We start from the raw sequence: 27,132 nt of genomic DNA, 5'->3' as shown, positions 1-27,132 counted from the left end.
ACCAATTTCTGCTGATGGGGGCGGAGCTGAAATGAACCGTGTCATTCCCTGTGCCGCGCCGGCCGGAAGTATGCTGGGTGACACCGTGACTCCAGACCCGGAAGCACGTGCACAGAGAGGACCATGAGCCCCGAGCAGAAGAGACGAAAGGTGTCTTATTCGTTATAGTGTAGATTATCCTATCACAGTATGCGAATGCTATTACATTGCAGTGTATACTGTACAATTATAACTTTATAGCGGGCTGTGGATCATGACTTCCTGTACCCTACACTGTATTTTGTGACTATAAATATGACATGTCTTATACATTAGAGTGTAGCACTTCTAGTGTGCAAATGATTTGTTTCTTATGTGCCATTTTTCTGTTGAGGTGGTGGAGGATGAGGTGGACACTCCGCTCCCACGATTTCTTCAGTGGTGTCAAAGAGTCTCTATTGAGCTGAACCCAAAGGTGAGAAAGGGTCCGACTATTTTCTCAATGTGTCGGCTGCGGTCACACGTTCCGCTAGTAGCATTTCGTTTGGGCTGAGCCACATGCACTACCGTTGCGTTAGGAAACACAACGCCAGCAGAACATGTGACGGCAGTCTAAGGGTGTCTAAACCTTTGTGTGTTCTCTAGGTGTATGTAAGCACACAAGGCACAGCCTCAGGATATGGGATGGTGACGCGTGAGGATCTTCCTGCAGGAGAAGTCATCTTCTCTGTTCCCCGCTCTGCCATCCTGTCTCAGCACACCACCAGGATTCGGGATCTTTTGGAGAAAGGTACCGACTGTGACAGGTTTCGGGGATAAGCCAATGAGGTTCTACCCACAACATTATACCCATTGCCTTATAGCTGGGACGAAGAACTTAAAATAAAAACCGTATTGAAGTAGTTTCCCAGCATTTCTAGAAAACCCCTGGGGGAATACTGCTAATAAACTGCTGAAGGGCATAGTTTTTGCTTCTAGGAACCGCTGACACTACAGCAGGAGTCAACTACGCACGGTATAATGTAAAGAACTTGCATCTGTTCTGCGTTCAGCCACACTTGCTTTTCATAGTTTCATAGTTTATACGGTTGAAAAAAGACACTTGTCCATCAAGTTCAACCAAGGAAGGGAAGGGATTGGATGAGGAAGGGATTTAGGGGAAACAATCCTATATAGCATAACAATCAATGTTATTTAGCTGTAAAAAGGCATCTAGACCCTTCTTGAAGCTATCCGCTGTCCCTGCTGTGACCAGCGCCTGAGGCAGGCTATTCCACAGATTGACCGTTCTCATAGAAAAAAGCCCTGTCGCCTCCGGTGATTAAACCTTGGTTTCTCCAAACGGAGGCAGTGCCCCCTCGTCTTTTGATTTGATTTAATCTGGAACAACTTACCACCATATTTTTTGTATGGACCATTCATATATTTATATAAATTAATCATGTCCCCTCGTAGTCGTCTCTTTTCCAGACTAAATAAATTTAGTTGTTTTAATCTTTCCTCATAACTAAGACCCTCCATACCCCTTATCAGTTTTGTGGCTCTACGTTGAACCCTCTCCAGCTCCAGGGCATCCTTTTTATGGACCGGTGCCCAGAACTGGACAGCATATTCCAGGTGTGGCCGAACCAGTGCCTTGTATAGTGGTAATATTACATCCCTATCACGAGAGTCCATTCCACTTTTGATACATGACATGATCCTACTAGCTTTAGAGGCAGCTGATTGACATTGCATGCTGTTATTCAATTTATGATCTACTAGTACCCCCAGGTCCTTCTCAACAAGGGACTCTCCCATATTTACTCCCCCAAGGACATATTTTGCCTTTGGATTATTGGCCCCCAGGTGCATAACATTACATTTATCCACATTAAACCTCATTTGCCAAGTGGATGACCAAACATTCAGTTTGTCCAAGTCACCCTGCAGCCTATGAACATCCTCCATAGACTGTATTACACTACACAGTTTGGTGTCATCTGCAAAAATAGACACAGTGCTATTAATTCCTACCTCTATATCATTAATAAATATATTAAATAGTAGTGGGCCAAGCACAGAACCCTGAGGTACACCACTCATAACTGGTGACCATTCCGAGTAGGAATCATTGACCACAACTCTCTGGATACGATCCTTCAGCCAGTTTTCAATCCAATTGCAAATGATTTCTGCCAAACCAATAGCCCTAATTTTACCCATCAGGCGTCTATGAGGGACAGTGTCAAATGCCTTTGCAAAGTCCAAGAACACAATATCCACAGCTGCTCCTCCATCCAGGCATCTGCTCACCTCTTCATAGAAGCAGATCAGGTTAGTTTGACAACTTCTATTCTTAGTAAACCCATGCTGGTTATCACTTATTATTCTATTTGATGTCACATACTCCAGTATGTAGTCTTTTACTAACCCTTCTAGTATTTTCCCCACAATGGAAGTTAAGCTTAGAGGCCTGTAATTGCCTGGCGAAGTTCTAGAGCCCTTTTTATATATTGGCACCACATTTGCCTTGCTCCAGTCACTTGGCACCACACCAGACATTACGGAATCCCTGAAGATTTTAGACAGTGGTACAGCAATAACAGAACTGAGTTCTTTAAGAACTCTGGGGTGTAACCCATCTGGTCCAGGAGCTTTGTACACATTGATTTTATTGAGCTTAGATTGGATAATGCCTACATTCAGCCAGTCTACTATATTACAGGGTGAATGACCCGCACTGGCACCACCCAAGTCAGAAGTTCTCTCTTCTATTGTATAAACGGAGCTAAAAAACCTATTAAGTATCTCCGCCTTCTCTTGGTCTCCAGTCACCGATGCCCCATTTTCAGAATAAAGAGGTCCAACCTGTTGTGACCCATTTTTTTTTGCATTGATATACTTAAAAAATTTCTTGGGATTTGTTTTGCTATCTTTAGCCACCTGTCTTTCATTTTGTATTTTGGCTGATTTGATTTCCTTTTTACAGATTTTGGTAAGTTTTTTTGTAAGTATTGAAAGCCTCAGGTGACCCGTCAGATTTATATTTTTTAAATGCCCTCTTTTTCTCATTAATTGCCCTTTTAACTGTAGCTGTAAGCCACGCGGGGTGTAATCTAGCCCGTCTATACTTGTTGCCTATTGGAATAAATTTAGAAGTATAAAAACCCAGGATAGATTTGAATTTCTCCCATTTAACATTAGTATCACCATGTGACAGTATCTGATCCCAGTCTATATCATGTATTGCAGCCCTGAATTTTTGGAAATTAGCCCTCTTAAAATTCAAAGTTTTCGATTTTCCCACCTGTTTCTGATTTTTAAAGTTTAAGAGGAAAATAATTATATTATGATCGCTGTTCCCAAGGGGTTCCCGGATACTGACATTTTGGACAATCTCCGCATTGTTAGAAATCACAAGGTCCAACAATGCGTCACCTCTTGTGGGATCTTCTACAAGCTGCACCATAAAATTATCCTGAAGAATGTTCATAAAATGTCTCCCCTTCACAGATGAAGACGAGCCCTGACCCCAATTTATATTTGGAAAGTTAAAGTCTCCCATTATCACTACGGTCCCCTCCTGTGCAGCCCGCTCCATCTGTTTATATAGGTGACCCTCTATTTCCTCAGAGATGTTAGGGGGTCTATAAATTACACCAAAAATAATTTTCTCAGAGCTCTCTTGGCTTTGAATTTCAACCCACAAAGTTTCAGCCTCCTCACACTCTGAGACCACTGACTCATTCACAATCGCTTTTAAGTCTCTTCTGACATACAGACATACACCACCTCCCCTCCTATTTGCCCTGTCTTTCCGAAAGAGTGTAAAACCTCGAATATTAACACCCCAATCATGCGATGCATCAAGCCATGTCTCTACTACACCAACAACATCTAACTGTTCCTCTAATATCAGAGCCTCAAGCTCGCCCATTTTGCCTGTAATACTTCTGGCATTTGTGAACATACAATTTAATTTTCCACAGTTATTTATCTGATTTAAATTTTACTGGCACATATATCCTCACCACTGTTCTGCAACTTGTGGATCTCCTTATCCACTGCCTTAGGCCCCCATACACCGCCCACCTCACCACCCACCAACATAACCTGCCCCCTCTCTGACCTGTCTACCCCTTCAGTGTCTTCCTTTCCCTCCTCCCCCGATCCTAGTTTAAATACTCCGCCACCCCTGCTAGGATCTTCTCCCCCAGCACAGCAGCCCCCCTTCCATTTAGGTGCAAGTTATCTGCGGAAAACAGGTTGCACCCCAGTGAAAAGTCAGCCCAATGCTCTAGGAACCCAAATCCCTCTGCTCTACACCAGGATCTGAGCCATGCATTTAACTCCCTGAGCTCCCGCTGTCTGCTCTGTGTAGCGCATGGCACAGGTAGAATTCCGGAGAATACTACCTTGGAGGTCCTTTTCTTAAGCTTTGAACCTAATTCTTTAAAATTATTCTTCAGGCTCCTCCACCTACCATCTATTCTGTCATTGGTACCAACATGGACCACGACAGCTGGGTCATCCCCAGCCCCTCCCAGTAATTTATCCACCCTTTCCACCACATGCCGAACCCTGGCACCAGGGAGACAGCAAACCATTCGGTTGAGGCGGTCTTGGCGACAAATTATTCTATCCGTCTTCCTTATTATAGAGTCCCCTACAACCACTAGCTGCCTTGGCTTACCTGCACTCCCATCCACCCTACTACTAGCTGGTCTGCTCCCCCGGCTGTAAGGGAGAGCAGGATCCGCTAGGGCTGCCATTTCTGACACTGACGTCCTTACATCATTGCACAATTTTGCAATTTTGCTTGGATGTTCAGAGTCAGAGTTGGCCTTCCTTTTCTTTGACCCCTTCCTACCCCCTCTATTTACAGTAACCCAGCTACCCACCTGGCGCTGCTGGCTTTCCTCTCCACCCTCCACTTCTACCCCGCTTATTGCTTGCTCAGTGAGCAGCATACTCCTCTCAAGATTGTCAATTGCTCGCAGCCGTGCAATATCTTCCTCCAGATCTCTAACACGAGCTTCTAGTAGAAAAATATGGGCACATCTGTCACAGCGGTATTCACCCTCGAACTCTTGCTCCAGCAGTGTATACATGCGGCAGAGTGTGCACTGGAGCATACCACCAATCTTGCTAGCCATATCCTAGTAACAAAACAGTGATAAGTATATAAATCAAGAGATATGTAGGTTACTTACAGTTCTGTGGACTTCTCTTTTTCAAACTCTGCTTTTTTCAACTCCACTTAAAATCACTAGCCATTTGAAATCACAAGCCAAAACTGAGCGAGCTCAAAAGTGAGTTGCTAGACCTTAACTTATCAGGTGTGAACACTAATTCCTCCTCCCAATTAGCAGACCAGGCAAAGAAAGGAAAAAAAAATCTATTTAAATTGTGACACTCAGAAAAGTGCCTTGCTATTACCTATATACTCAGTCCACAATCACCCAAACAACAGATTCACTCTTAACACACACAAAACTCCGCTTTTTTCAACTCCACTTAAAATCACTAGCCACTTGAAATCACAAGCCAAAACTGAGCGAGCTCAAAAGTGAGTTGCCTTTATTTCACCTTTCAGCCACTTTACCAGTACAGTACACATCACTGCCACCACTACAGCTGCCAGCTTATGTTGGGTTATATTGTTAAATAGATTTTATTGATCACCCAGGCAGTTGGGTATAACTGTAGCCCCACGGTGGATTCCCAGGTGCTGGTTTGTGCAAAATATCTATTTGGGCCAAACCCCTTCCACTCGCGTTTTGGATCTGTTTGAAGACGCAACATAAACACCACATGGGAATCTGCCTTCAGGAGACAGGTATTACAGAAGCATGTATTTTGTGATAATGATCATCTTCTCCCTCTGGCACAGAACGTGACATTCTGGAAAGCAGATCTGGCTGGGTTCCCCTTCTGATTTCCCTTATGTATGAAGCCACAGATGAGTGTTCTTTGTGGGCCCCATATTTTGCACTATGGCCTGAGCTGACTCCCCCTGACCTGCCCATGTTCTGGTGAGGACTGTTAATTTCTAGTTGTGTCAGCAGCCTGCCACCAGTATCGAAGGGCAATGAATGAGACCTGTTGATTTATTTATTTTTTTTCCCTCATACAGGTCAGAAGATGAGAGGCTGCATCTGCTTAAAGGCACTGGTGTGATCGAGGCAGTAAAGAAAGACCTGAAGAACATGGAGCAGGAATACAATGCTATTGTACTTCCATTCATCAAGAGGCACTCAAAAATATTTTGTTCTGAGAAGCATTCCCTGGATCTGTACAAGAGATTGGTGGCATTCGTCATGGGTTACAGGTGAGAAACAGGTGTCCTGCACCTTTTGCTCCAGCATAGTATACTACTGCAAGTGAGAGGAGCAGGGGTAGTAGCTGAGCAGAGATTTACTGATTGCAAGTAGGAGCATTCAAGCAGAAGTTTACAACCCTTCAAGGGATAGATTAAAAATAATATTGGACCCATAATCTGAGTACACATAAGTGCCCTGTGCTATATGCTGATTTCAGAGTCTTAAAGTGACTGCTGGTGTATCCTGTGTAAAAAGTCTGTGCACCAGTACTTATGTTAAAGGAAACCTACCATTTGATTTGATGCATTATGAAGCAAACATACCTTGAGAATGCTGTAGCTACACTGATGCAGGATCATATCTTGTTGAATCCCTGTGCTGAGTGGTTTTGATGATAAAACATATATATAAAATAATGAAGCTCTGTCGCTTCTATGGTTGGTTCAGCACTTCTCCTAGCAGGTAAGTTAATCACTGCAGGAGAGGATGATGTAAGCCCTGGGTTGTGGCTGAAGGCAGAATAATCAAATGCTGCACTATCCCCCAGCTGCTGTGTATGAGTGATCCAGCACAGGTTGATTAGTCATGTCTTGTCTAACCTCCATTTGTAATTACAAGCTCCCGTGTGTAATGTGTTTGTCAGCCTGGTCCAGCTTTCCCAAGGTCCGAAATATGATTGTTTTTTCAGCAAAACCACTCAGGGATTAACCAAGATATGATCCTGCATCAGTGTAGCTACATCATTTTCAAGGTATGTTTGCTTCACAATGCATCAATTAAAATGGTAGGTTTCCTTTAACTAATAAGCCCAGCATGATTTATAGCAGCAGGTCTGTACAGTATACCCAGTAAACATTTACAAAGTGCCTCATGCTTCTGTTTGTCCCCTTCCTTCAGCTTTTGCATAGGACGAACTGAAGCAAAAACACAAAAGCACACTGATTACAGCTGCAGTTTATAATCCAACTTGGATCTACTTGAGTAACCATACCTAACTCCATCAAGCTGTTTATGTACCAGAGAGTGTAAAAGGGATGTCTGTAGATTGAGTCTGTGATTACTGTCAAATGAGTGGAGCTGCACTGACTGGTGAGGTATGGTGCTGCTTGTGGAAGACTTCCATTGAAGTAATCTCCTCTGCTGTTAAAGCTCCAGGAACTATTCAACATGCAAATACTGTATTCTGAAAACAACTATTAGTTCCAATTACATAATAGTAAGTAAATCAATGTAAAACTATTACATTAAAGGAGTTGGCCAATTTTCAATAAATCTGTTCCATTAGACAGGTCTCTGCATGAATATGAACCTGTCTCTTTGCCTCCTGTGAGAGCTTCAGCCTTTCCCTGTTCTCCACATGCTGCACTTTGCATCTCTACACAACTTCCTGTTTCTCACTCCTTCAGTCCGTCCGTAGTGGCCTCCAGTGTGTTCTTTTTCTCTCGATCCGTTTCACTGACAGACACAGGAAGGTGGGACAGCAGTCAATCTCCTGCTGTAGGTTCCTCATATTTATCAGTGTTCAGACCTGTAAACAAACATCCTATAGAGTGCACATAGTCTGCACACAGCAATAAAGGAAGCATCGGGGATGGTGAATCAATTGGTGAGCACTCTGGGATTATTAAGGAATTAAATGCACATGGGCAATTTATTTTAGATTGGCCAACACCTTTCAATAATATCTTTGCCATACCCACCAAAGTCAGTAATTATGGAAATTCCTGACCACCTAAGGCAGACAGACAAAATGCAAGAAATATATTAGAAAGTTTAGACACAGGCATGTATGAATAATGACATTGATAATCGCCATCGTCCTACCCTCTAAATTAGACCTCTTGGTTGACCTTTTCAGTTTCCAGGAGCCACTGGATGATGAAGACGAGGAAAGTGGGAAGGAAAGCTTTCCACCCATGATGGTTCCAGTGGCTGATTTATTGAATCACGTTGCACACCACAACGCACACTTGGAGTTCACACCGGTGAGTTTCTTGTTTGCATTTTTTTTTAGTTTATCCCCATTGAGGCATTTTATACATTGTTCTGTAATGCCTCTTATACTAGGATTGTCTACGAATGGTGACTACCCGTGCAGTTATGGGAGGAGACGAGCTTTTCAACACTTATGGAGAGATGGGAAACTGGCAGCTTCTGCATATGTACGGATTCTCTGAACCGCACCCAAACAACAGCAATGAGACTGTTGAAATCCCAATGCTGACTCTAAAAGAAGCTGCTCTGCTGGGTATGTGTTTCAGCTCTTTGCTGCCTTCCTGCTGCAGGAACCCCCTCTTATCTTCTCTCTTCTTCCAGGAACAGAATCAGAAGTGAAGTTGTGGGTGCAGGAGCGCTGGGACTGCCTCTGTCACATGGAGGTGGTTGTGGAAGAAGGATCTTTTGTATTCAGCTGTGAAGGAGCATTAACAGAGGATGAACTGAGGACCTGTTTGAAGGTTAACCCCCTTGATCATGTTTGGCTGGGTGTAGCATTAGAGTTGGCTCAATTTTTTTTATGGTCTAAAAAGCAAAAATCACTTTGCCACTTCAACTCTAGAGCCTCCTGAACATTTAGAATGCCTAGTTCTATAGCTTCATATATAAATTGATTGAAATTGAGGATTTTTAGTTCTCACTTTAATTTTTTTTTCCAGCTGCTGTGTATGTCTACAGAAGAGTTTGCAGAGTACAAGGAAAACGAAGGCTGGGAGGAAGATGATGAAGAAGAGGACGACTCACTGAGTAATCAGGAAATCTCTCAGCTGCCACCCACTTGGCGTAGACTTCTCCATTTAACAGCAGAACTTGCACTCAAGGCATACACTAGTGACCTAAGCAGTGATCAGGCTCTTCTAAATGATAAAGATGTGTATACAAAGCTCAGCAGCAGGGAACAATATTCTCTACATGTGCGGTATGGACAAAAGCGGATATTACATCAACTGATGGATCTGACCAGCAGCAGCTGACACTATTTTACGGTTTAAGAGAACACTGATTGAGTAGAACGGACTGCTGTTTGCTACAGGAGACAGTAAAGCTTGTTAAAGTAAAACCTGATGGTTCAAACCAAGGCGACAGAGCTGTTTTGCACTGACTGGCTCCATCACCTTGGTTGGACCCTCTGTCTCTACTTCATTTTGAAAAAAAAGTTGAATTATTCTTACCGTTAATTCCTTTTCCATTAGTCCACCATGACGGCCCTACATGGAGGATGACCCTTGACCCTGCAGGGACAGGAAGCGGAGAGGTTAAAACACCCCCCCCTGCATCCACATACCAGTGGCTTCCAATAACGAACCTTGGCAGTGGATACAACCCATTTATTATATGTTTCATTCACATACAATATAGTCATAAACATTTACAGCAATAATATGACATAGGGTGGGAATATACATGGGCCGTCATGGTGGACTAATGGAAAAGGAATTAACGGTAAGAATAATTCAACTTTTCCCCTAGCGTCCCCCATGACGGCCCTACATGGAGATATAACAAATAACCATTTCCTTTTAGGGGGGGACAACAGCCTGTAAAACCTTTCTACCAAAGGCTAACTCTCTAGCACAATGTAAGTCTAGTCTGTAATGTTTCGCAAAAGTCATGTGGCTGGACCAAGTAGCTGCTCTACAGATCTCCTCTATTGATGCTCCTCTCTTCTCTGCCCAGGATGCTGCCATGGCCCGAGTTGAGTGCGCTTTAACCTTCCCCGGGGTTTCTAATCGTTGAGTTGTATATGCTGCTCTGATTACTGATTGGATCCATCTTGCAATCGATGCTTTGGAGGCTTTTCTGCCCTTATTTCTACCCCCATATTGAAGAAGGATATTGTGATCCTGGCGCCAAGATTCAGTCTGTTTGAGATATTGTAATAGAGCTCTTTTAACATCCAAGGAGTGCCAGGCCATCTCTTTCGGATTTTTGGGTTCCTGGCAGAAAGAAGGCAGGATGATTTCCTGATTCCGATGAAAGTCAGATGAAACCTTGGGAATAAAAGTTTTGTCTAGAGTTAAGGTTACTCTATCACTGGATATTTTTAAATAAGGCTCTCTAATGGAGAGGGCTTGTATTTCTCCCAATCGTCTAGCTGAGGTTATAGCTACTAAAAATGTTACTTTTAGAGTCAGATCTTTTATGCTAGCTGATTCTAGAGGTTCAAACGGTGGCCCGGTTAGGTAGTTTAGAACTAAGGAGAGATCCCAGGTAGGAACTCTTTGTTTGAGTTGTGGCCTCAACCTGGAGGTGGCCCTAATGAATCTCTTAATCCATCTATGATCTGCGAGAGGTATATCAAAAAACGCCCCTAAAGCTGATATCTGTACCTTCAGTGTATTGGTTTTTAGCCCTTTTTCAAATCCTGCTTGTAGAAAATCCAGGACCTGAGAAATATTGGGAGATAATTGATTAGGGGTTGCTGTTCCACAGAAAGCTACAAATTTCTTCCATATTTTGGAATATATAGCAAACGTTATCGGTTTACGACTTGCCTTAAGTGTAGAGATCACACTGTCTGACAAGCCTTTAGACCTTAATAGTCCCCATTCAGGATCCAAGCCGAAAGCTTCAGGTTTTGCGGGTCTGGATGGTATATGGGTCCCTGATGAAGAAGGTCCTTCCGATATGGGAGTAATATTGGGTCTGCTATTGCTAATGCTTTTAGTGTTGCAAACCAATTCTTCTTGGGCCAAAAAGGAACTATCACAATTGCTTTTGCTCTGTCCGTGATAATTTTTTGTATCATCTTGGATATCAACGGCATTGGAGGGAAGGCATACATTAAGGGTGCGACCCACTTGTGACTGAATGCATCTCTCTGACAGATCGAGACATCTCTTTGCAGCGAGAAGAAAAGACCTGTTTTGGTATTTTCCTTGGTAGCGAAGAGGTCTAACACTGGAACTCCCCATCTCTGTGTTATCTGGCCATAAATTTCTTGGTTTAGAGACCATTCGTGATGGTCTATCAACCTCCGACTCAGGAAGTCTGCTATCCCATTCTGACTCCCTTTTAAATGTATAGCTGTTAGGGACAAAATGTTGTTCTCTGCCCAAGTGAAAATTTTTCTTGATAGCTGCAACAGGTCTTGACTCCTGGTGCCCCCTTGATGGCGGAGATAAGCTACCGTCGTCACATTGTCTGAGTAGACTTTGATATGGCAGTCTTTCAGATATTGAGAAGCTCCCTTTAGAGCTTCCCAGACCGCCTTCAACTCTCGATGGTTTGAGGATCGCTTCTGAGTCGTCAAGGACCATTGCCCTTGAAGATACCCTCCTTCCAGATATGCCCCCCATCCTGACAGACTCGCATCCGTCTGAATGACCTTTATTGGCCAAGGAAACCAGTGAACTCCTTTTTTCAGATGATCTTCTTCTGTCCACCACACTAGGGATGACTTTATGGATGGAGGTAGTTGGATCTTTTGATCTAGGTGCGAGGGATCTTTGTCCCAGGATGACAGAATCCAACTCTGAAAGGTCCTTGTATGACTCTGGCACCATTGGACTGCTCCTATGCAGGCGGTCAGATGCCCCAACACTTTCATAGCCTCTCTTATTGTGCAAGACTGACGTTGCAGAAATAACAGCATCTTTTGAATCATAAGGCTCCTTTTTTCCTCTGGTAGGAAGGACATCTGGAGACTGGAATTTAGTTGTATACCCAAGAAGACAGTTACTCTGTTGGGAATAAGATTGGACTTTTCCCAATTGATGATCCATCCCAGTTGTTGCAGGGTTGAAATAGTTAGATCCCTGTGTGAGATCAACTCTTCTTTCGTAGTCCCAATTATTAGCAGGTCGTCCAGATATGGAATGATCTTGACGTTTTTCATTCTCAGATGGGCTATTACTTCTATTAAAATTTTTGAGAAAGTCCTTGGGGCTGATGAGACCCCGAATGGTAAGGCCTTGTATTGGAACCTGAAGATTTCTTCCGTTGGAGAGAGAATCGCAAATCTGAGATACTTTTGGGACTGCGGACAAATGGGTACATGGTAATAGGCATCTTTCAGATCTATTGTACATAGGAATGCCTGATGAGGGATGAGATTGGTAGCTGAACTGATCTTTTCCAGTTTGAATTTCCTGTAGAGGATGAATTTGTTTAGTGATTTTAGGTTGAAAATTAGTCGGAAGGAGCCATTGGGCTTTTTTATCAGAAACAAGGGGCAATAATGTCCGGTCAATGTTGCACTCCTTGGTACTGGTACTACAACACCCATCTCTTGAAGTTTCATGACTTCCTGCCACAGTTGAAGAGAAAGAGATCGATTTTGCAGATTTGTTATTACAAATTTTTTGGGAGGAAGGGCTGTTAACTCCAATTTGTAGCCATTCTCCAACAGATTCAGGATCCAGGGGTTTGATGTTATCTGTGCCCACTGTTGATAGAACCCTAGGAGTCTTCCCCCCACTCTGGCGTCATTGCTTTCTGAACGGCTGAGTTGTGTTGCTGGAGCTGAGGAGAAAACCTCTTCCTTTTCCTCCTTTGGGATAGCTCCATCTCCCTTGCTTGCCTTTTCCTTTATAAGGAAATTTCCTTTCTCTTGGCTCACGAAAGGGTTGTTTCTTTGGAAAAGACTTTGTTTCTGGAAACCCTTTCCTCTTGTCTGCAGCCTTCTCTAGAATAGCATCTAGATCTGGTCCGAAAACATATTCTCCCTGAAACGGAATACCACACAATTTGGATTTGGAACGGAAATCCCCACTCCATTGTCTTAACCATAGCGTACGTCTGGTAGCATTTGAGAGGGCGCCTTCCTTTGCGCTAAACCTTACTCCTTCTGCTGATGCGTCCGCTATAAACGCCGTTGCAGATTGTTTTCTTATAATTAGGAGACAGTTTATTATAACACATATTGCATCTTTTTGAAGACGCTTTTTTCCTCTCCACCTCTTTAGTTTTCTCCTTCTCCTTAGTATCCTGCTAAGAGAGATGGAGATCAGGAATTTACAGAGATCTTTTCGGTAAAGGAGGATAATCCCCCCGTCCCCCCAGATACCCCCGAAACCACTCACAGGAGTTATAGGCGGGGGTTCTGGTAATGTCACATCCATATTCAGGGATTCCATGCCTTAATCTAAACAGAGTATCATGTATTTAGATAATTCCAAACATAACATGTACTACAAGAAGACAAAACCTGACCTTATACAGAGTTTTTGCCGATTAAAGCTGCACCTGCATAACAGAATAAGGCAATTTAGATATTATACAGCAACATTAAGGTCATAGACCTGACAAAGTACCTTGCACCCACTGTTTAGGAGTGTCACGACCGAGTCACCGCTGATGTAATCCTATAGACCTCAGAGCAGCGTGTAGGTCGACCAGCGCTGGCGTCACGAGTAGATTCTGTAGACCTCAGATCAGCGTGCGCCATTTTTAAATTTTTTGGCGCCCTGCGCCGGCTTCAAAGGCCGAAAACGTCACTTCCGGTGAGACGCGGCCCACCGGAAGTTGTCATCAAGCTCCCGACACGTGGCCGGGAGCACCAAGATGGCGCCGCCGGGTGTCTTTGGCTTCCCGGAGCCGCAGGCAGAGCCGGCTGGAGACTTCGTGGGACCAGGAAGAGGAGGCACGGCGCTGATCGCGATCCCAAGTCTCCCAGGATGAAGGTAAGTACCCGCTCCTATTAAAAAAAAAAAAAAAAAAAAAAAAAAACTCCCCCATACAGTCCCACATGGCGGAGACCGGAGGAGTACTCTCCACTCCCTGCCCCTGTAGGGACAGGAAGCCACAGGTATGTGGATGCAGGGGGGGGTGTTTTAACCTCTCCGCTTCCTGTCCCTGCAGGGTCAAGGGTCATCCTCCATGTAGGGCCGTCATGGGGGACGCTAGGGGAAAGATGTTTTATACACTAAGAACTGGTGAGTGCCGCAACCTTTACTTGTACCACTTGAGCTCTCCATTTGGCAACACTGGTAGTGTTAGGCCATGAGCACCTGGCCCTAACTATCTAGTGTCACCCCTTGAGAAAAACTAGCATTGGTCAAACCGCATGTCGAGGCAAAACACAAGGTAATATATTGTCCCCACCTCACCTCTCATTTTACTTAGAGTAACTGTAAAGGGTTTTTTTTTCTCCACAAATCAATAGCTGTTGGGATGTAAAACAACTTTTTCTATTATCTTTGTTACCTATATGGTACATTTTATGATTGCATATGATTTCTTCCACTTATTACATGTTCCCTGCTCCTCCATGTGATGGAAGCTGCCAGGCTAATCACTATATTCATCCTTTATGTGCAGTGTTCAGTGGATTTACTTGTGAGAAACTAAATGGATTTAATGCTAAATTACTTTGATACAGTACACAAGGCATCATGGGATCTGTGGGCAAGCTAACTGGCCTCAGCTTGAGGGTATAGACTGACAATCTCCACCCACTTCACTTCTAGTGAGAAAGATTTTTGTCAAACACTTTCAGATTAGAAAATGCCATAACTTTGGAAAGAAAAGGATGAGCAGTGCAATATGTGCATTGTTCTGTTTGTTTTCAAAGGGGGAAGAATCACATATAATAATTTGGTAAAATCACTATAGCTTTAGACTTGCGCTTTAAAGGAAACCTAGCATTTTGATTTGATGAATTATGAAGCAAACATACCTTGTGAATGCTGTAGCTACAGTGATGCAGGATTATATCTTGTTTAACCCCTGAGCCGAGTAGTTTTGCTTAAAAAAAAAAAACATTTGGCCTTGGGAAAGCTGGGTCAGCATGGTTGCCTTGATCAATATATTAGACACCGCTTATACCGTATATACTCAAGTATAAGCCGAGACCCCTAATTTTACCACCAAAAACTGGGAAAACCTATTGACTCGAGTATAAGCCGAGGGTGGGAAATGCATTGGTCACAGACCCCCCCCCCCAGCATATAGCCAGCTATCCCCCTGTAGTATACAGCCAGCCCAGCTTGCCCCCAGTAGTATACAGCCTGCCCTGAGTAGTATACAGACAGCCCAGCTTGCCCCCAGTAGTATACAGCCAGTCCAGAATTAAAAAAAAAAATAATAATAAACTTATATACTCACCATCCTCCGTTGGCCCCGATGCGCATCGCTGCTCCCCCGATGTCCGCGCAGCTAGTCTTCTGGCTTCCCGGCTCCTCTTCTGTCACATCGTGCTGGGCGCCACCGCCATTGTTCTCTCACGGGTGGCAGGCGCATAGTATGACGCGCCGCTGCTGACGTCATACTAGGCGCTGCCCGAGAGAGAACAATGGCGGCGCCCAGTACGATCTTACAGAAGACGAGCCACGCAAACATCGGGGCCACCGGAGGGTGAAGTATATAAGTTTATTATTTTTTTAAGCCCATTGACTTAAGTATTGACTTGTTTATAAGGCGAGGGGACGTTTTTCAGCACATTTTTTGTGCTGAAAAACGCGGCTTATACACAGGTATATACGGTAATTACAAATGGAGGTTAGTCAAGCATGACTAATCAACCTGAGCTGGATCACTCATACACAGCAGCTGATGGATGGTGCAGCAATTGATTATTGTGTATGGCAGAGAGAAAAGTGAAAATGATTGCATCATCATCTTCTGCAGAAAAAAACTCATAGGCTAGGAAAAGGCGCAGAACCAATTGCTGTTTTATCAGCAAAACCACTCAGCACAGGGATTAACCAATATACACTCACCGGCCACTTTATTAGGTACACCATGCTAGTAACGGGTTGGACCCCCTTTTGCCTTCAGAACTGCCTCAATTCTTCGTGGCATAGATTCAACAAGGTGCTGGAAGCATTCCTCAGAGATTTTGGTCCATATTGACATGATGGCATCACACAGTTGCCGCAGATTTGTCGGCTGCACATCCATGATGCCAATCTCCCGTTCCACCACATCCCAAAGATGCTCATTGGATTGAGATCTGGTGACCGTGGAGGCCATTTGAGTACAGTGACCTCATTGTCATGTTCAAGAAACCAGTCTGAGATGATTCCAGCTTTATGACATGGCGCATTATCCTGCTGAAAGTAGCCATCAGATGTTGGGTACATTGTGGTCATAAAGGGATGGACATGGTCAGCAACAATACTCAGGTAGGCTGTGGCGTTGCAACGATGCTCAATTGGTGCCAAGGGGCCCAAAGAGTGCCAAGAAAATATTCCCCACACCATGACACCACCACCACCAGCCTGAACCGTTGATACAAGGCAGGATGGATCCATGCTTTCATGTTGTTGACGCAAAATTCTGACCCTACCATCCGAATGTTGCAGCAGAAATCGAGACTCATCAGACCAGGCAACGTTTTTCCAATCTTCTGTCCAATTTCGATGAACTTGTGCAAATTGTAGCCTCAGTTTCCTGTTCTTAGCTGAAAGGAGTGGCACCCGGTGTGGTCTTCTGCTGCTGTAGCCCATCTGCCTCAAAGTTCGACATACTGTGCGTTCAGAGATGCTCTTCTGCCTACCTTGGTTGTAACGGGTGGCGATTTGAGTCACTGTTGCCTTTCTATCAGCTGCCGCTCACTGGATGTTTTTTTCTTTTTCGGACCATTCTCTGTAAACCCTAGAGATGGTTGTGCGTGAAAATCCCAGTAGATCAGCAGTTTCTGAAATACTCAGACCAGCCCTTCTGGCACCAACAACCATGCCACGTTCAAAGGCACTCAAATCACCTTTCTTCCCCATACTGATGCTCGGTTTGAACTGCAGGAGATTGTCTTGACCATGTCTACATGCCTAAATGCACTGAGTTGCCGCCATGTGATTGTCGGATTAGAAATTAAGTGTTAACGTGCAGTTGGACAGGTGTACCTAATAAAGTGGCCGGTGAGTGTATGATCCTGCATCAAGTGTAGCTACATCATTCTGAAGGCATATTTACTTCATAATGCATCAAATCAAATGGTAGAGTTCCTTTAACGATGCATTGTTAATAGTTACTGCCATGATCCAGCATTTATCTTCTACTTTATTGCTGAACAGCACGCATATACTATCATTGGCGCCAATTCCATGTGTTGTAATATAAATTGATATTTTCACATGTGCATTTTAATGTATATGGCAATTTGGACATATTACCTGTTGTTTATCTTTTTAATCTCTCCTGATATACATTTTATCAATGTGTTTATTAAGTTCATGTAGTATTTTAAGGTTACCATTATATTCACATACATATGGCCAATAGCGTTTTTCCTGTTTCTCCCTTTTTAGTTGCATGAGCACCGACTTGTTCATTGTTGTCCTGTGGATGCAGAGGATGTTGCATAGGCATAAATAGTGGCAACCAGACATTTTATTCAATTACTATCTTTATGAGATGACATCTGGACAGCAATGATGCCACCTCCGGTGTAATAGCACAGCAGTTGGAGTGATGTTCCCACTGTCTAATATGTTTAGTTGGAGAGCACTTTTCTCATCTCCTGTATAATAGGCTTATGTTTCTAGTCCAATAAATATATTTGTATGCAGCCAGTATCCTACAGCCTGAGGGCACATAGTTAAGACAGGAAAGAATATAAGAAAACTATAGGAAAATTTAATTATAAGATACTATACATACATAAATACAAGCAAACTGCTTTCGGGAAAAGGGGTCAGAAACTCCAGGTGCCCGAATCTGGTCAGTGGAGTGGGATAGTCATGACTTTATTACCACACTTGCAGCGTATTTCATTTGCATAGAAACGGGTAAGAACATCAGAATCTTCAAACTCATCCACAACCTTCTGCAATGGGAAGGAAGAGGTTGTCACAATGAATGCCAATAAACAACCTCTGTATCCGTGACTAAGCTACAGCCAATTGTGCCCTCACCTGTAGTTCCAGTAGACAGGATCCCTGTAAGTTTTTGGTCACTTCACCCAAACACCAGGCCAAGCTGACATGAAATGAGGGATTCTGATAAAAAATAAAATAAATGGGGGAATTTTAGTGATAATCATGAGCGAAAGAAAGTTCTCTCTCTATGAATACTATTGTATGTACCAGAACATAATGAAACCTCTCCTTTTGAAGGTTTTCATATTCGGTGCATATAACCTCAGAAAACATCAATACACAGTATAGTTAACCCCTTCCTGCTCAGCGTCTGATATATATCAGACAGATCCGATGCTCGTTCAGCTCAAGATCTGAGCCAAACTTACATTGGGACACACGGGATGCCGGCTGTAACTGATAGCCAACACCCGCAGTCGGAGTGGGCGCCAATTGTGCTATGGCAAATTTTATTTTCTTAAAAAATTCATCTATTTTCTTTTTTTTTTTTGTAAATAAACGCAAAACTTATCAGTCAAAATTTACCACTAAAATGAAGTACAACATGTGGGGAAAAACAATCTCAGAATCACTTTGATAAGTAACAGTGTTCAAAAGTTATAACCATATAAAGTGATGCAAGTCAGAATCCAAAAAAATGGGGTTGAGCCTTTAGCTACAAAATGGCTGCGTCCTTAAGGGGTTTAAGTTATCCCAGTTTAAGACACAACTTAGGAACGGGCTATTTAAAAATAATAAACGTGTACTTGCCTCCTCCGGGGATGCTGATGTCCCGAACCACGGTCTGTATGATCTGTGCCCCTGTAAGCAGACAAAGAAGCCGTGCACAGTGAGCTTCTGGCCACGCCCAACCGTCCCTATCTCTCAGCATTGTAGAGAGCTGGGAGATGGTGTCAGATGGGAGCTTCCAGCCAGGCAGAAGCTCCCTGTGCACCCCTGTAAACAAAGCAGTGCACAGATCAGACAGATGGCGGTGCGGGACATCAGCAGCGCCGGATGAGGCAAGTACACGTTTATTATTTTTAAATGGCCCGTCCCTAAGTTATGTCTTAAAAACGGATAACCCCTTTAAATATTCTGTTTATTGTTGTTTTGAGGTTACATTTATTGATTTCTTTTTTTTTTTTTTTTTTTTTAAATAGCCCGGCCCAAATATAATTTCTTAAACTCGGATAACCCCTTTAATTTTCCAAAGTAGTGTTAATCTTTCATAAATCATCCAAACGAAGAAAAAAAAAAAAAAAGGAGAGAAGGCCACAGCATCCAATATGATGAAAAAGGTTAAACCTTTATTCACACAGGCATAGAAAAAAGTGCAATGTTTTGATTCACAATGAATCTTTGTCAAGCATAAGTCCTCCAGCACTAACCAAGATCAAGGGTCAGTGGTAATAATGTAGAAAGTGGCATTAAGTGGAAGTCACAATTTACTGCCCATGCCTTGGATATGCAAGGCATGATAAATCTCCCAGCTGAGACTGAAGGGCTTTAGCTTCACAGGCTGTTACATTGAGCAGAACAGTTCTCCCCTCCCCCTGCACTTACTGCTGCTGCTAGATTACACAGACAGAGGGAAAGAGCAGGGGGTTGGAACAAGACATTCTGCCTATTGTATTAGGGTACATTTACATGGCGGTATGCCCACCAGGCAGGTGATCCCTCCATAGAGCATATGTCCATTCCGCCGCCATTGCTGTCTATGGGGACGTATATGAGGCCACATATACATCCGTCTGAATAATGCCTTAGCCTGTGAATCTGCAGCACTTGGAGACCTTCAGGCTCATAAGCCTAATTGTAAAAAGTGATTAAAGAGGAAGTAGGCAGTAGATAACAAATATTAGATTACGGCAGGTTTATCATGGTTGATTTTCTTTAACCTCCTTCCCACCCAGGCCTTTTTTCGATTTTGCGTTTTAACTTTCCACTCCCCGCATTCAAAAAATCTATAACTTTTTTTATTTATACATGTAAAGAGCTGTATGAGGGCTTGTTTTCTGTGTAACAAATTGCACTTCACAGCGATGGTTTGTAATATTCCATGCTATGTACTGGGAAGCGGGAAAATTTTTTAAATGCAGTGACATTGCCATATTCTTGTGGGCTTGGTTTTTACAGCTTTCACTGTGCACCCCAAATGACAGGTGTTCTTTATTTTTTGGGTCGGTACGATCACGGGAATATTAAATTCATATAGGTTGTAATGTGTTTTAATGCATTTTTAAAAAAAAATCTAACTTATGTAATAATGTTCTGCCATTAATAACTTTTTCATACTTCAGTGTATGGAGCTGTGTTATATGTCATTTTTTTGTAAAATTAGTTGTTGTTTTCATTGATACCATTTTGGGGACTGCATGGCATTTAGATCAATTTTTACAAAAAATTATATATGCTGCAAAATGGCAAAAAAGTTGGGTTTTGGACATTTTCTGTTACGGGGTTAAATTACCGGTGGGTGTTTGCTGTAATATGTCAGTAAGGGATTAACAGATTGTATTTGGTGCCAAAAAAAAAAAACCATCAACCTGACCAAATTTGCACAAAGTCTCAGACCTGATAGAAAGTTTCCAGATCAAATTCTTGCAAAGACTTGTCCACTTCTGACACAACCTCCAGTAGCTGCTGATGTCCAGTCACAACTTCTAGTCCTAAGAAAGTCCTGTATAAGGAAATCACAGAACAGCTCAATGGGTGCTCTTATGAACTGGGGATACATATTATGATATGGATTAATCAGTCTGTTTCACACATTCCACATCACTATTGACCCTCCGCTTCAAGGCTGCACCCGACACATCAAAGGCTGATCTCCTTTATACCACAAAACTGAAAATAACCACAGGCCACCTGCTAAACCACCCACCACACATTTTATTGGACCTGCTTACCTTGTCTTTTCTTTGTTCACATAAACCTTTAGCTGGTCAGCGACACATAGGAACCTGCGTAGATAAATGTCATGGGTCACAGCAGAGAAATCCTCAAATACATTGAGAGTGAATGATACCAGAGTTCTGGTATCACAAATTCAAGTGGCTGCTACTTAATTCCAATAAAGAATGGTTAGTGCACGGATCTTTAGTGCCTAGTGAATTATTGCTTGCCTATCTGATACAATGACAAAGCCCAATCATCTAACTGTTATAGGGTGTGTAGCACACCACTTAGACCAGAAAGCCCACCACACTCTCACTGAGCATGAGAACAATTGCCCCATAGGGTTCCTAACATTTCAGGTACAGAGAACATTGTAGAAGCCTAACAACTGTCGCTCTTCCCCATCAGACACTGACCTCCTCACAGAACTAAGTCTGTCTCTAAGCGACTGGACAAATGGATTGATCCAGTGGTGTCGCAGAATTACAGTTTGTGATAGGCTGATGTGGAATTCCTCCATTTTGGTCAGAGTGATGCCATGTTTTCTCGCCACTGACTCCAGCTCTTCCAACATATCCCAGAATTCCTCACAAGGGTGAACTGAAATAAAAAAAAAAAAAAATAGTAAGGACAGCAGACGGACACCAACTGCACCCATAACTCCAGGATCCTGCACGTACATGCTGTATACACATAGGATGCCCAATTTCCTCGTTCATGACCAAAGCTACGCACACGTCCGCCATGCTTAGTGATATCATCATGGTGGGGAACATCCGAGTCTGGGAACATGTTCAGGACAGCTTGGGGTACAGGGAGCAGGCATGGTGGCCTGTGGGCATAAAAGAAGAGTTTTCATCTGTATAATATGAACATGTACACATCATGTAGTACTAGGGTAGTCACACACATATGGTAGTAATACTAACATGTACTACTTTATTGCAATAACTGAATTAAATTAATAAACTATAAACTCATCGACCTAATTATAAAATACTATGAAATACGATTTAAAAAAAAAAAAAGACGTATACACATGACGTCACACACCCGTTCTTCTCCACCGCTTCATCCTCATCCTCAGAGCTGCTATATCCCACCAGCGCCAGCCTGACCCCGCTACCGGAAGCTTCGCTATGCCGGTGCAATCCCCCTGGAAACAAAACAGCTCGTGTAGAGTTCCGCTGAGAGAGTGGCAGTTACGTGCACACGGATTGCATGTATGTGTGCATGTGCTCACCCTGACATCATCGCGTGCCTCTCATAACGACACCCCACTAGGCAACGAGATATGAATCAATGAGTTGGTTATGATTTAGGCTTCTATGGAGCACTTTTTATTATGGTGTATTTAGTTGCTCCGTGATCGGACACGTTCGGCTGTGGTTAAAGATCAGGACCGAGCCACATTTTGGATCTTTCTATTTAAAGGGGACCTACCACCACTTTTCTACCTATAAAGGTAGAACGGGTGGTAGGTGGATGAATGGGACGTAAGGATAGCCCTTTTTGGGCGAATCCTTACGTCCCGGCTATGCTTTTGTAAACTTTAATCAGTTGATATGTTAATTTAATTAAGCGGCTACTGGGGCGTGGAATAGCCGGACATGAGGCTACTAGTCGCGGCTACTCCACGCCCCAGTAGCGTTGTTCCTCCGCCTACCATGTAATCTTCGGCGCCCAGCACCTCGTAGCTGCGCGCCCTCGTCCAAGCACCCGGCGTCTGCACATGCGCAGTAGCGCCGGCCTCGGAGCTACGGCCGCGCACCCGTAGGCCTGCGTTATGCGCAGAACGCAGGATATTCGCACGAGGGCGCGCAGCTACGAGGAGCTGCGCGCCGAAGATTACCCGGTAGGCAGAGGAACAAGGCTACTGGGGCGTGGAGTAGCCGCGACTAGTAGCCTCATGTCCGGCTACTCCACGCCCCAGTAGCCGCTTAATTAAATTAACATATCAACTGATTAAAGTTTACAAAAGCATAGCCGGGACGTAAGGATTAGCCCAAAAAGGGCTATCCTTACGTCCCGTTTATCCACCTACCACCCGTTCTACCTTTATAGGTAGAATCGTGGTGGTAGGTCCCCTTTAACAACATGGTGAGGGCAAGTGCCATGCAGTGTGTAGTGTAATACATTGGAGGATCCTTGCCCATGTCCCATAGTTGTCAGGACAATTCCTGCTTTCCAGGGCCAGCCTTGACAAATTCTAGCATTGCCTGAAGGGGAAATTTATACTCCCAACATCCCCCTGAGGCCACGTTCACAAATTGCTTTTTTACTGCGTTTTAAATGCATTGGAAAGACGCTCCCGTTTCTCAGTGATTAACCCCATAAAGAGGAATTGTCACCTGTAAAAACGGTGCTAGGAGCACTAAAGTAAGCAGCAACTAGCGCCACAACTGTTGTAGCAGTGTTACAGCGTTATCGGAAACCTCCTAGTAAGCAGCTCCTAGTCCCGTTTTTACAGGTGACAGGTTCCATTTTTCCATTTACAGAGTGGAAGGAGGGCTTGTTTTCAGCGTAGCAAATTGCACCTCCTAGTGTCAGTATTTAATATTGCATAGTAAGAACTGGGAAGCAAGAAAAAAAAAATGTATTGAAATTGCACTGTTTTCTTGTGGATCTTATTTTATTCTTTGGATCGGTATGATAACATACAGTGCCATACCACTTGAACTTTTCTACCTTTTGCCACATTTCAGGCTTCAAGCATAAGGGATTGTCCAGGAGTAAAATTTTTTATATGTGGCTTTTCAGTTATATCTGCACCTGTTATTATTCATCCGTCCTGCCGCCCGCTATCCTAAGGCAGTGAAATCATCCTCTTCTGTTGAAGTATCTTCGCTGGATTCCTTGCACAGCCGCACTCACTGGTAACCTCCCGGATGCGCATTGCATAAGTTCTCGCACACGCGAGGCTATCGGGATATCGGGAGGCTATCTTGGTGGTAGGGGTGCATAATTATGGACCGGCAGAGCCTTGAGGCGCTCAGGTGATGTGAGCCTGAGCTCCTCAGGCTAATGAGCATCCATAATAGACAGTTCATTTAGTAAAAAGAAAAAAGTTTTGTTCAACGGCTCACCTTCACCTTTAATTGTGCACAGGAGTGCGTCTGGCCCCCGACGTTTGACACGAATGCTCATGAAAATTGTTTACTCCGGCACCGATAAGACTTTAAAACTTCAATTCTTTATTTGCTCCAAGTTCGGAAGATTGTACAATAAAGTCAAATATTCAAATGTCATCACCAAATAACATGCTGTGGGGTATAGGCCTACGCGTTTCAAGTGCTATACGCACCCTTAGTCATGGCTCAACAAGAAAAGAAGTTTTTGACAATGGATAATGCCGTTACATCCACTTTCTATATGATGCCCAAAGTACACAAATCGTTATTGAACCAACCCGAAAGACCAATAGTGTCTGGTATTGGGGGCATATGTAAAGACCATCAGTATTACACCAGGTACGCTTCTGGTTACGATGGACGCTGAGTTCCTTTACATCAACATCAGCCATGATGTTGGTTTGGGGGCGATAGAATACTTCTTGGACAGACAAACAAACTTTGATAGGGGCATGGATTTGTTCATTTTGGCACATAATTTCTTCGTGTTCAATAGGGTATTTTAAAGTCAGGTTTCCAGGACAGCAATGGGGGCGCTTCGCTCCTTTGTACGCCAACCTATTTTGGGGTTGGTGGGAGGAGGAGCGGGTGCGCCCCACAAGCTCATTTCAGACTCATGTACTGAACTGGTTTCGGTTTATTGCTGATATTGTGGTACTATGGAAAGGGACTGAACAGGAATGTTTACAGTTTGTTGGGGAACTAAATGACAACCCTTATAATATCTTTTTGGTTCCACAGATTTCAGATACAGAGGTTGACTGTTTGGATCTAAAATTGATTGATGATAACGGAATCAATACGACACTTTACAGGAAGAAAACCACAACAAACAGCTTGTTACATTATACAAGCTTTCACCCAATGCATCAAAAAATGCAGAATTCAAGTAGGCCAATTCTTAAGATTAAAACGGAATTGCACGTAAGATTTGGAATTCAAGAAACATGCCTTGTACAGGCAGTCCCCGGGTTACATACAAGATAGGGCCTGTAGGTTTGTTCTTAAGTTGAATTTGTATGTAAGTCAGAACTGTATATTTTATAATTGTAATCCCAGACGGAACTTTTTTGGTCTCTGTGACAATTGGATTTTAAAAATGTTGGGTTGTCATAAGAATCAATATTAACACTAAAGCTTCATTACAGACACATTTGATAACTGTTTTAGCTGTTTATTGTAGCATAGTACTAAAGTACAATAAATTACCAATATCCAGAGGTCCATTTGTAACTAGGGGTCGCATGTAAGTCAAGTGTTCTTAAGTAGGGGACCGCCTGTATTTGACTAGCAGACTTAAAGCTAGGGGATATGCTAAAAAGTTTATCTCCAAGGCCTATATGAGAGCTAAGAACTGTTACCAAAATGACATCCTCAAACCAAAACCATGCCAATCTGAGAAAAAAAAATCAGATTAATCACGACTTAAAACAATCAGTGGTCTACACTACTTCGAAAGAATTGGAGTATTTTGCTGAGTGAACTCAGGCTGACCAACTATATTACAACAAAACCTTCCATGACAGCAAGACAAGCACATAACCTGAAATATCTTCTCTCCAAGAGTCACTTTGTTTGTCCCGCTGTGATGAGAACGAGAGGACACAAACTTAAGGGCTCCTATGTGTGTGGGAATTGTAACAACTGCCAATTTATGCACACAACTGAAACCTTTGTAGGTCCAGTAACAGATGTCAGATATCCCCTCAAATACTACATCAACTGCAAGTCCAAGGATGTCATCTATGCGATAATATACCCTTGTCTGAAGGTTTACATTGGTCAGATCTCACAAGAATTAGATAAATGACCTCAGAAACACATTTCCACCATCTCCACAGCTCAACGAAATTTGACTCAAGAGAAATTGTTGACCTCTGTGGCATCACATTTTCTGCATTCCCATGGAGGTAAATGTAGGGGCATCAGGATTGAGGGGTTGGAACATTTTTTTTCTAACATCCAAGGGAGTAGCACTACTCCTCAGTTTCTGCAAAAGGAATCAAAATGGATTTACAAAATTGGGTACTCAGGGGTATCAACAAGGAGTTGCTATATACAGGGTTTTACAAAAAAATGAAATCAGAATTGCCATATATAATAAAGTTTTTTATTAACTTGTTTTTCTGGGTTTTCCGGCTTTTGCACGCCGTATAGAGATCCTTCTTGTTCAATGATCTGCACTTTGGCACTTTAATCTTATATGTACCAAGACACAAACCAGTATCTTTGAAGATCTACACTTTGGATAAAGCACTCTACTCTTGGTCTAATTAATCTAATATTCCATTGTTGAGGTTCTTTCCCATTTGCATCATAGCTGTATGTGGTGTCTTTTGGATTTCTAGCCACACATGTATCATGTAGTATTTTTATAATAATTATACAATAGGCAGGGATCGTCCTGTCCGATATTTTGCTCTTTGCACTTAGTAAACTCAGGACTTTTAAATTGTGTACATGGAATGATTTATAAACCAATGACATATTTTATTCATAGATTAATCCATGCATTTCTATGTATTGTTACTCGTTAACTATTTGCCAACTGAATCCGAATATTGTATTTATGGTACTCTCTCCCTTTTACTGTATCACTTATTTTGTAGCTTTTCAAAGATTCAGATCACTGCATTAGCGGTGCTCCCTCTTTTGTTCTATTATTGATACTGTACCTTGTCATGCTTACACCCGCGATCCTCGGTACGGATTGCGGGTGCACCCGTGCCTGCTGCTGTGCTCCCCGCTCCCCCTGCCCTCATTTACCTCTCCTGGCTCCGGTCTGTACTCTGGCTCCCAGCGTGTAGGTCGCATGCTTCTTCCCTGCAGTTGCGCGCTCCCGGCACTGGGTGGGGGGGCACGCGCGGACTTCTCCCAGCCTTAAAGGGCCAGCGTCCTCCTTATTGGCTCTGGCATTCCCGGCTCGGCTATATAGCTTGGTGACTCCCAGCATCCCCTGCTGGATCTTCAGGTCATTCTACTAGAGTGAAAGCCTTCCTGAGCGTTTCCAGATGCCTCCGAGATTCCTGAGCGTTTCCAGACGCCTCCGTGTTCCTGTGGTGTTCCAGTATTCCTGTAATC

General features: G+C 43.2%; 2 protein-coding genes across 4 annotated transcripts; one reads left to right on the top strand and one right to left on the bottom strand.

Moving 5' to 3' along the window:
* Positions 1 to 14,533, top strand: SETD6 (SET domain containing 6, protein lysine methyltransferase). The gene is made up of 9 exons (XM_072116949.1): positions 1 to 150; positions 374 to 454; positions 625 to 769; positions 5,855 to 5,996; positions 6,098 to 6,292; positions 8,143 to 8,269; positions 8,352 to 8,532; positions 8,601 to 8,740; positions 8,939 to 14,533. The coding sequence occupies exons 1-9, from the start codon at positions 124 to 126 to the stop codon at positions 9,251 to 9,253; spliced, it is 1,353 nt and encodes a 450-aa protein (XP_071973050.1). The 5' UTR covers positions 1 to 123; the 3' UTR covers positions 9,254 to 14,533.
* USB1 (U6 snRNA biogenesis phosphodiesterase 1) lies at positions 8,524 to 22,159 on the bottom strand. 3 transcript variants are annotated; one of them, XM_072116952.1, is made up of 8 exons: positions 21,974 to 22,159; positions 21,601 to 21,752; positions 21,337 to 21,520; positions 20,932 to 20,985; positions 20,597 to 20,702; positions 18,791 to 18,841; positions 18,077 to 18,160; positions 8,524 to 8,694 (listed from the first exon to the last, which is right to left on the bottom strand). In XM_072116952.1, the coding sequence occupies exons 2-8, from the start codon at positions 21,710 to 21,712 to the stop codon at positions 8,653 to 8,655; spliced, it is 633 nt and encodes a 210-aa protein (XP_071973053.1). In that variant the 5' UTR covers positions 21,713 to 21,752; positions 21,974 to 22,159; the 3' UTR covers positions 8,524 to 8,652. The 3 variants fall into 3 exon arrangements, with proteins under 3 accessions (XP_071973053.1, XP_071973051.1, XP_071973052.1); XM_072116950.1 differs by lacking the exon at positions 8,524 to 8,694 and adding an exon at positions 17,779 to 17,988; XM_072116951.1 differs by lacking the exons at positions 8,524 to 8,694; positions 18,791 to 18,841 and adding an exon at positions 17,779 to 17,988 and having other exon boundaries at positions 21,974 to 22,155.
* Between the last annotated feature and the right edge of the window lie 4,973 nt (positions 22,160 to 27,132).

This window comes from Engystomops pustulosus, chromosome 7, assembly GCF_040894005.1.
Source record: "Engystomops pustulosus chromosome 7, aEngPut4.maternal, whole genome shotgun sequence".
Classification (NCBI taxonomy): Eukaryota; Metazoa; Chordata; class Amphibia; order Anura; family Leptodactylidae; genus Engystomops; species Engystomops pustulosus.
Note: the sequence above shows the minus strand (reverse complement) of the source record. Positions and strands in the feature narration are given on the sequence as shown.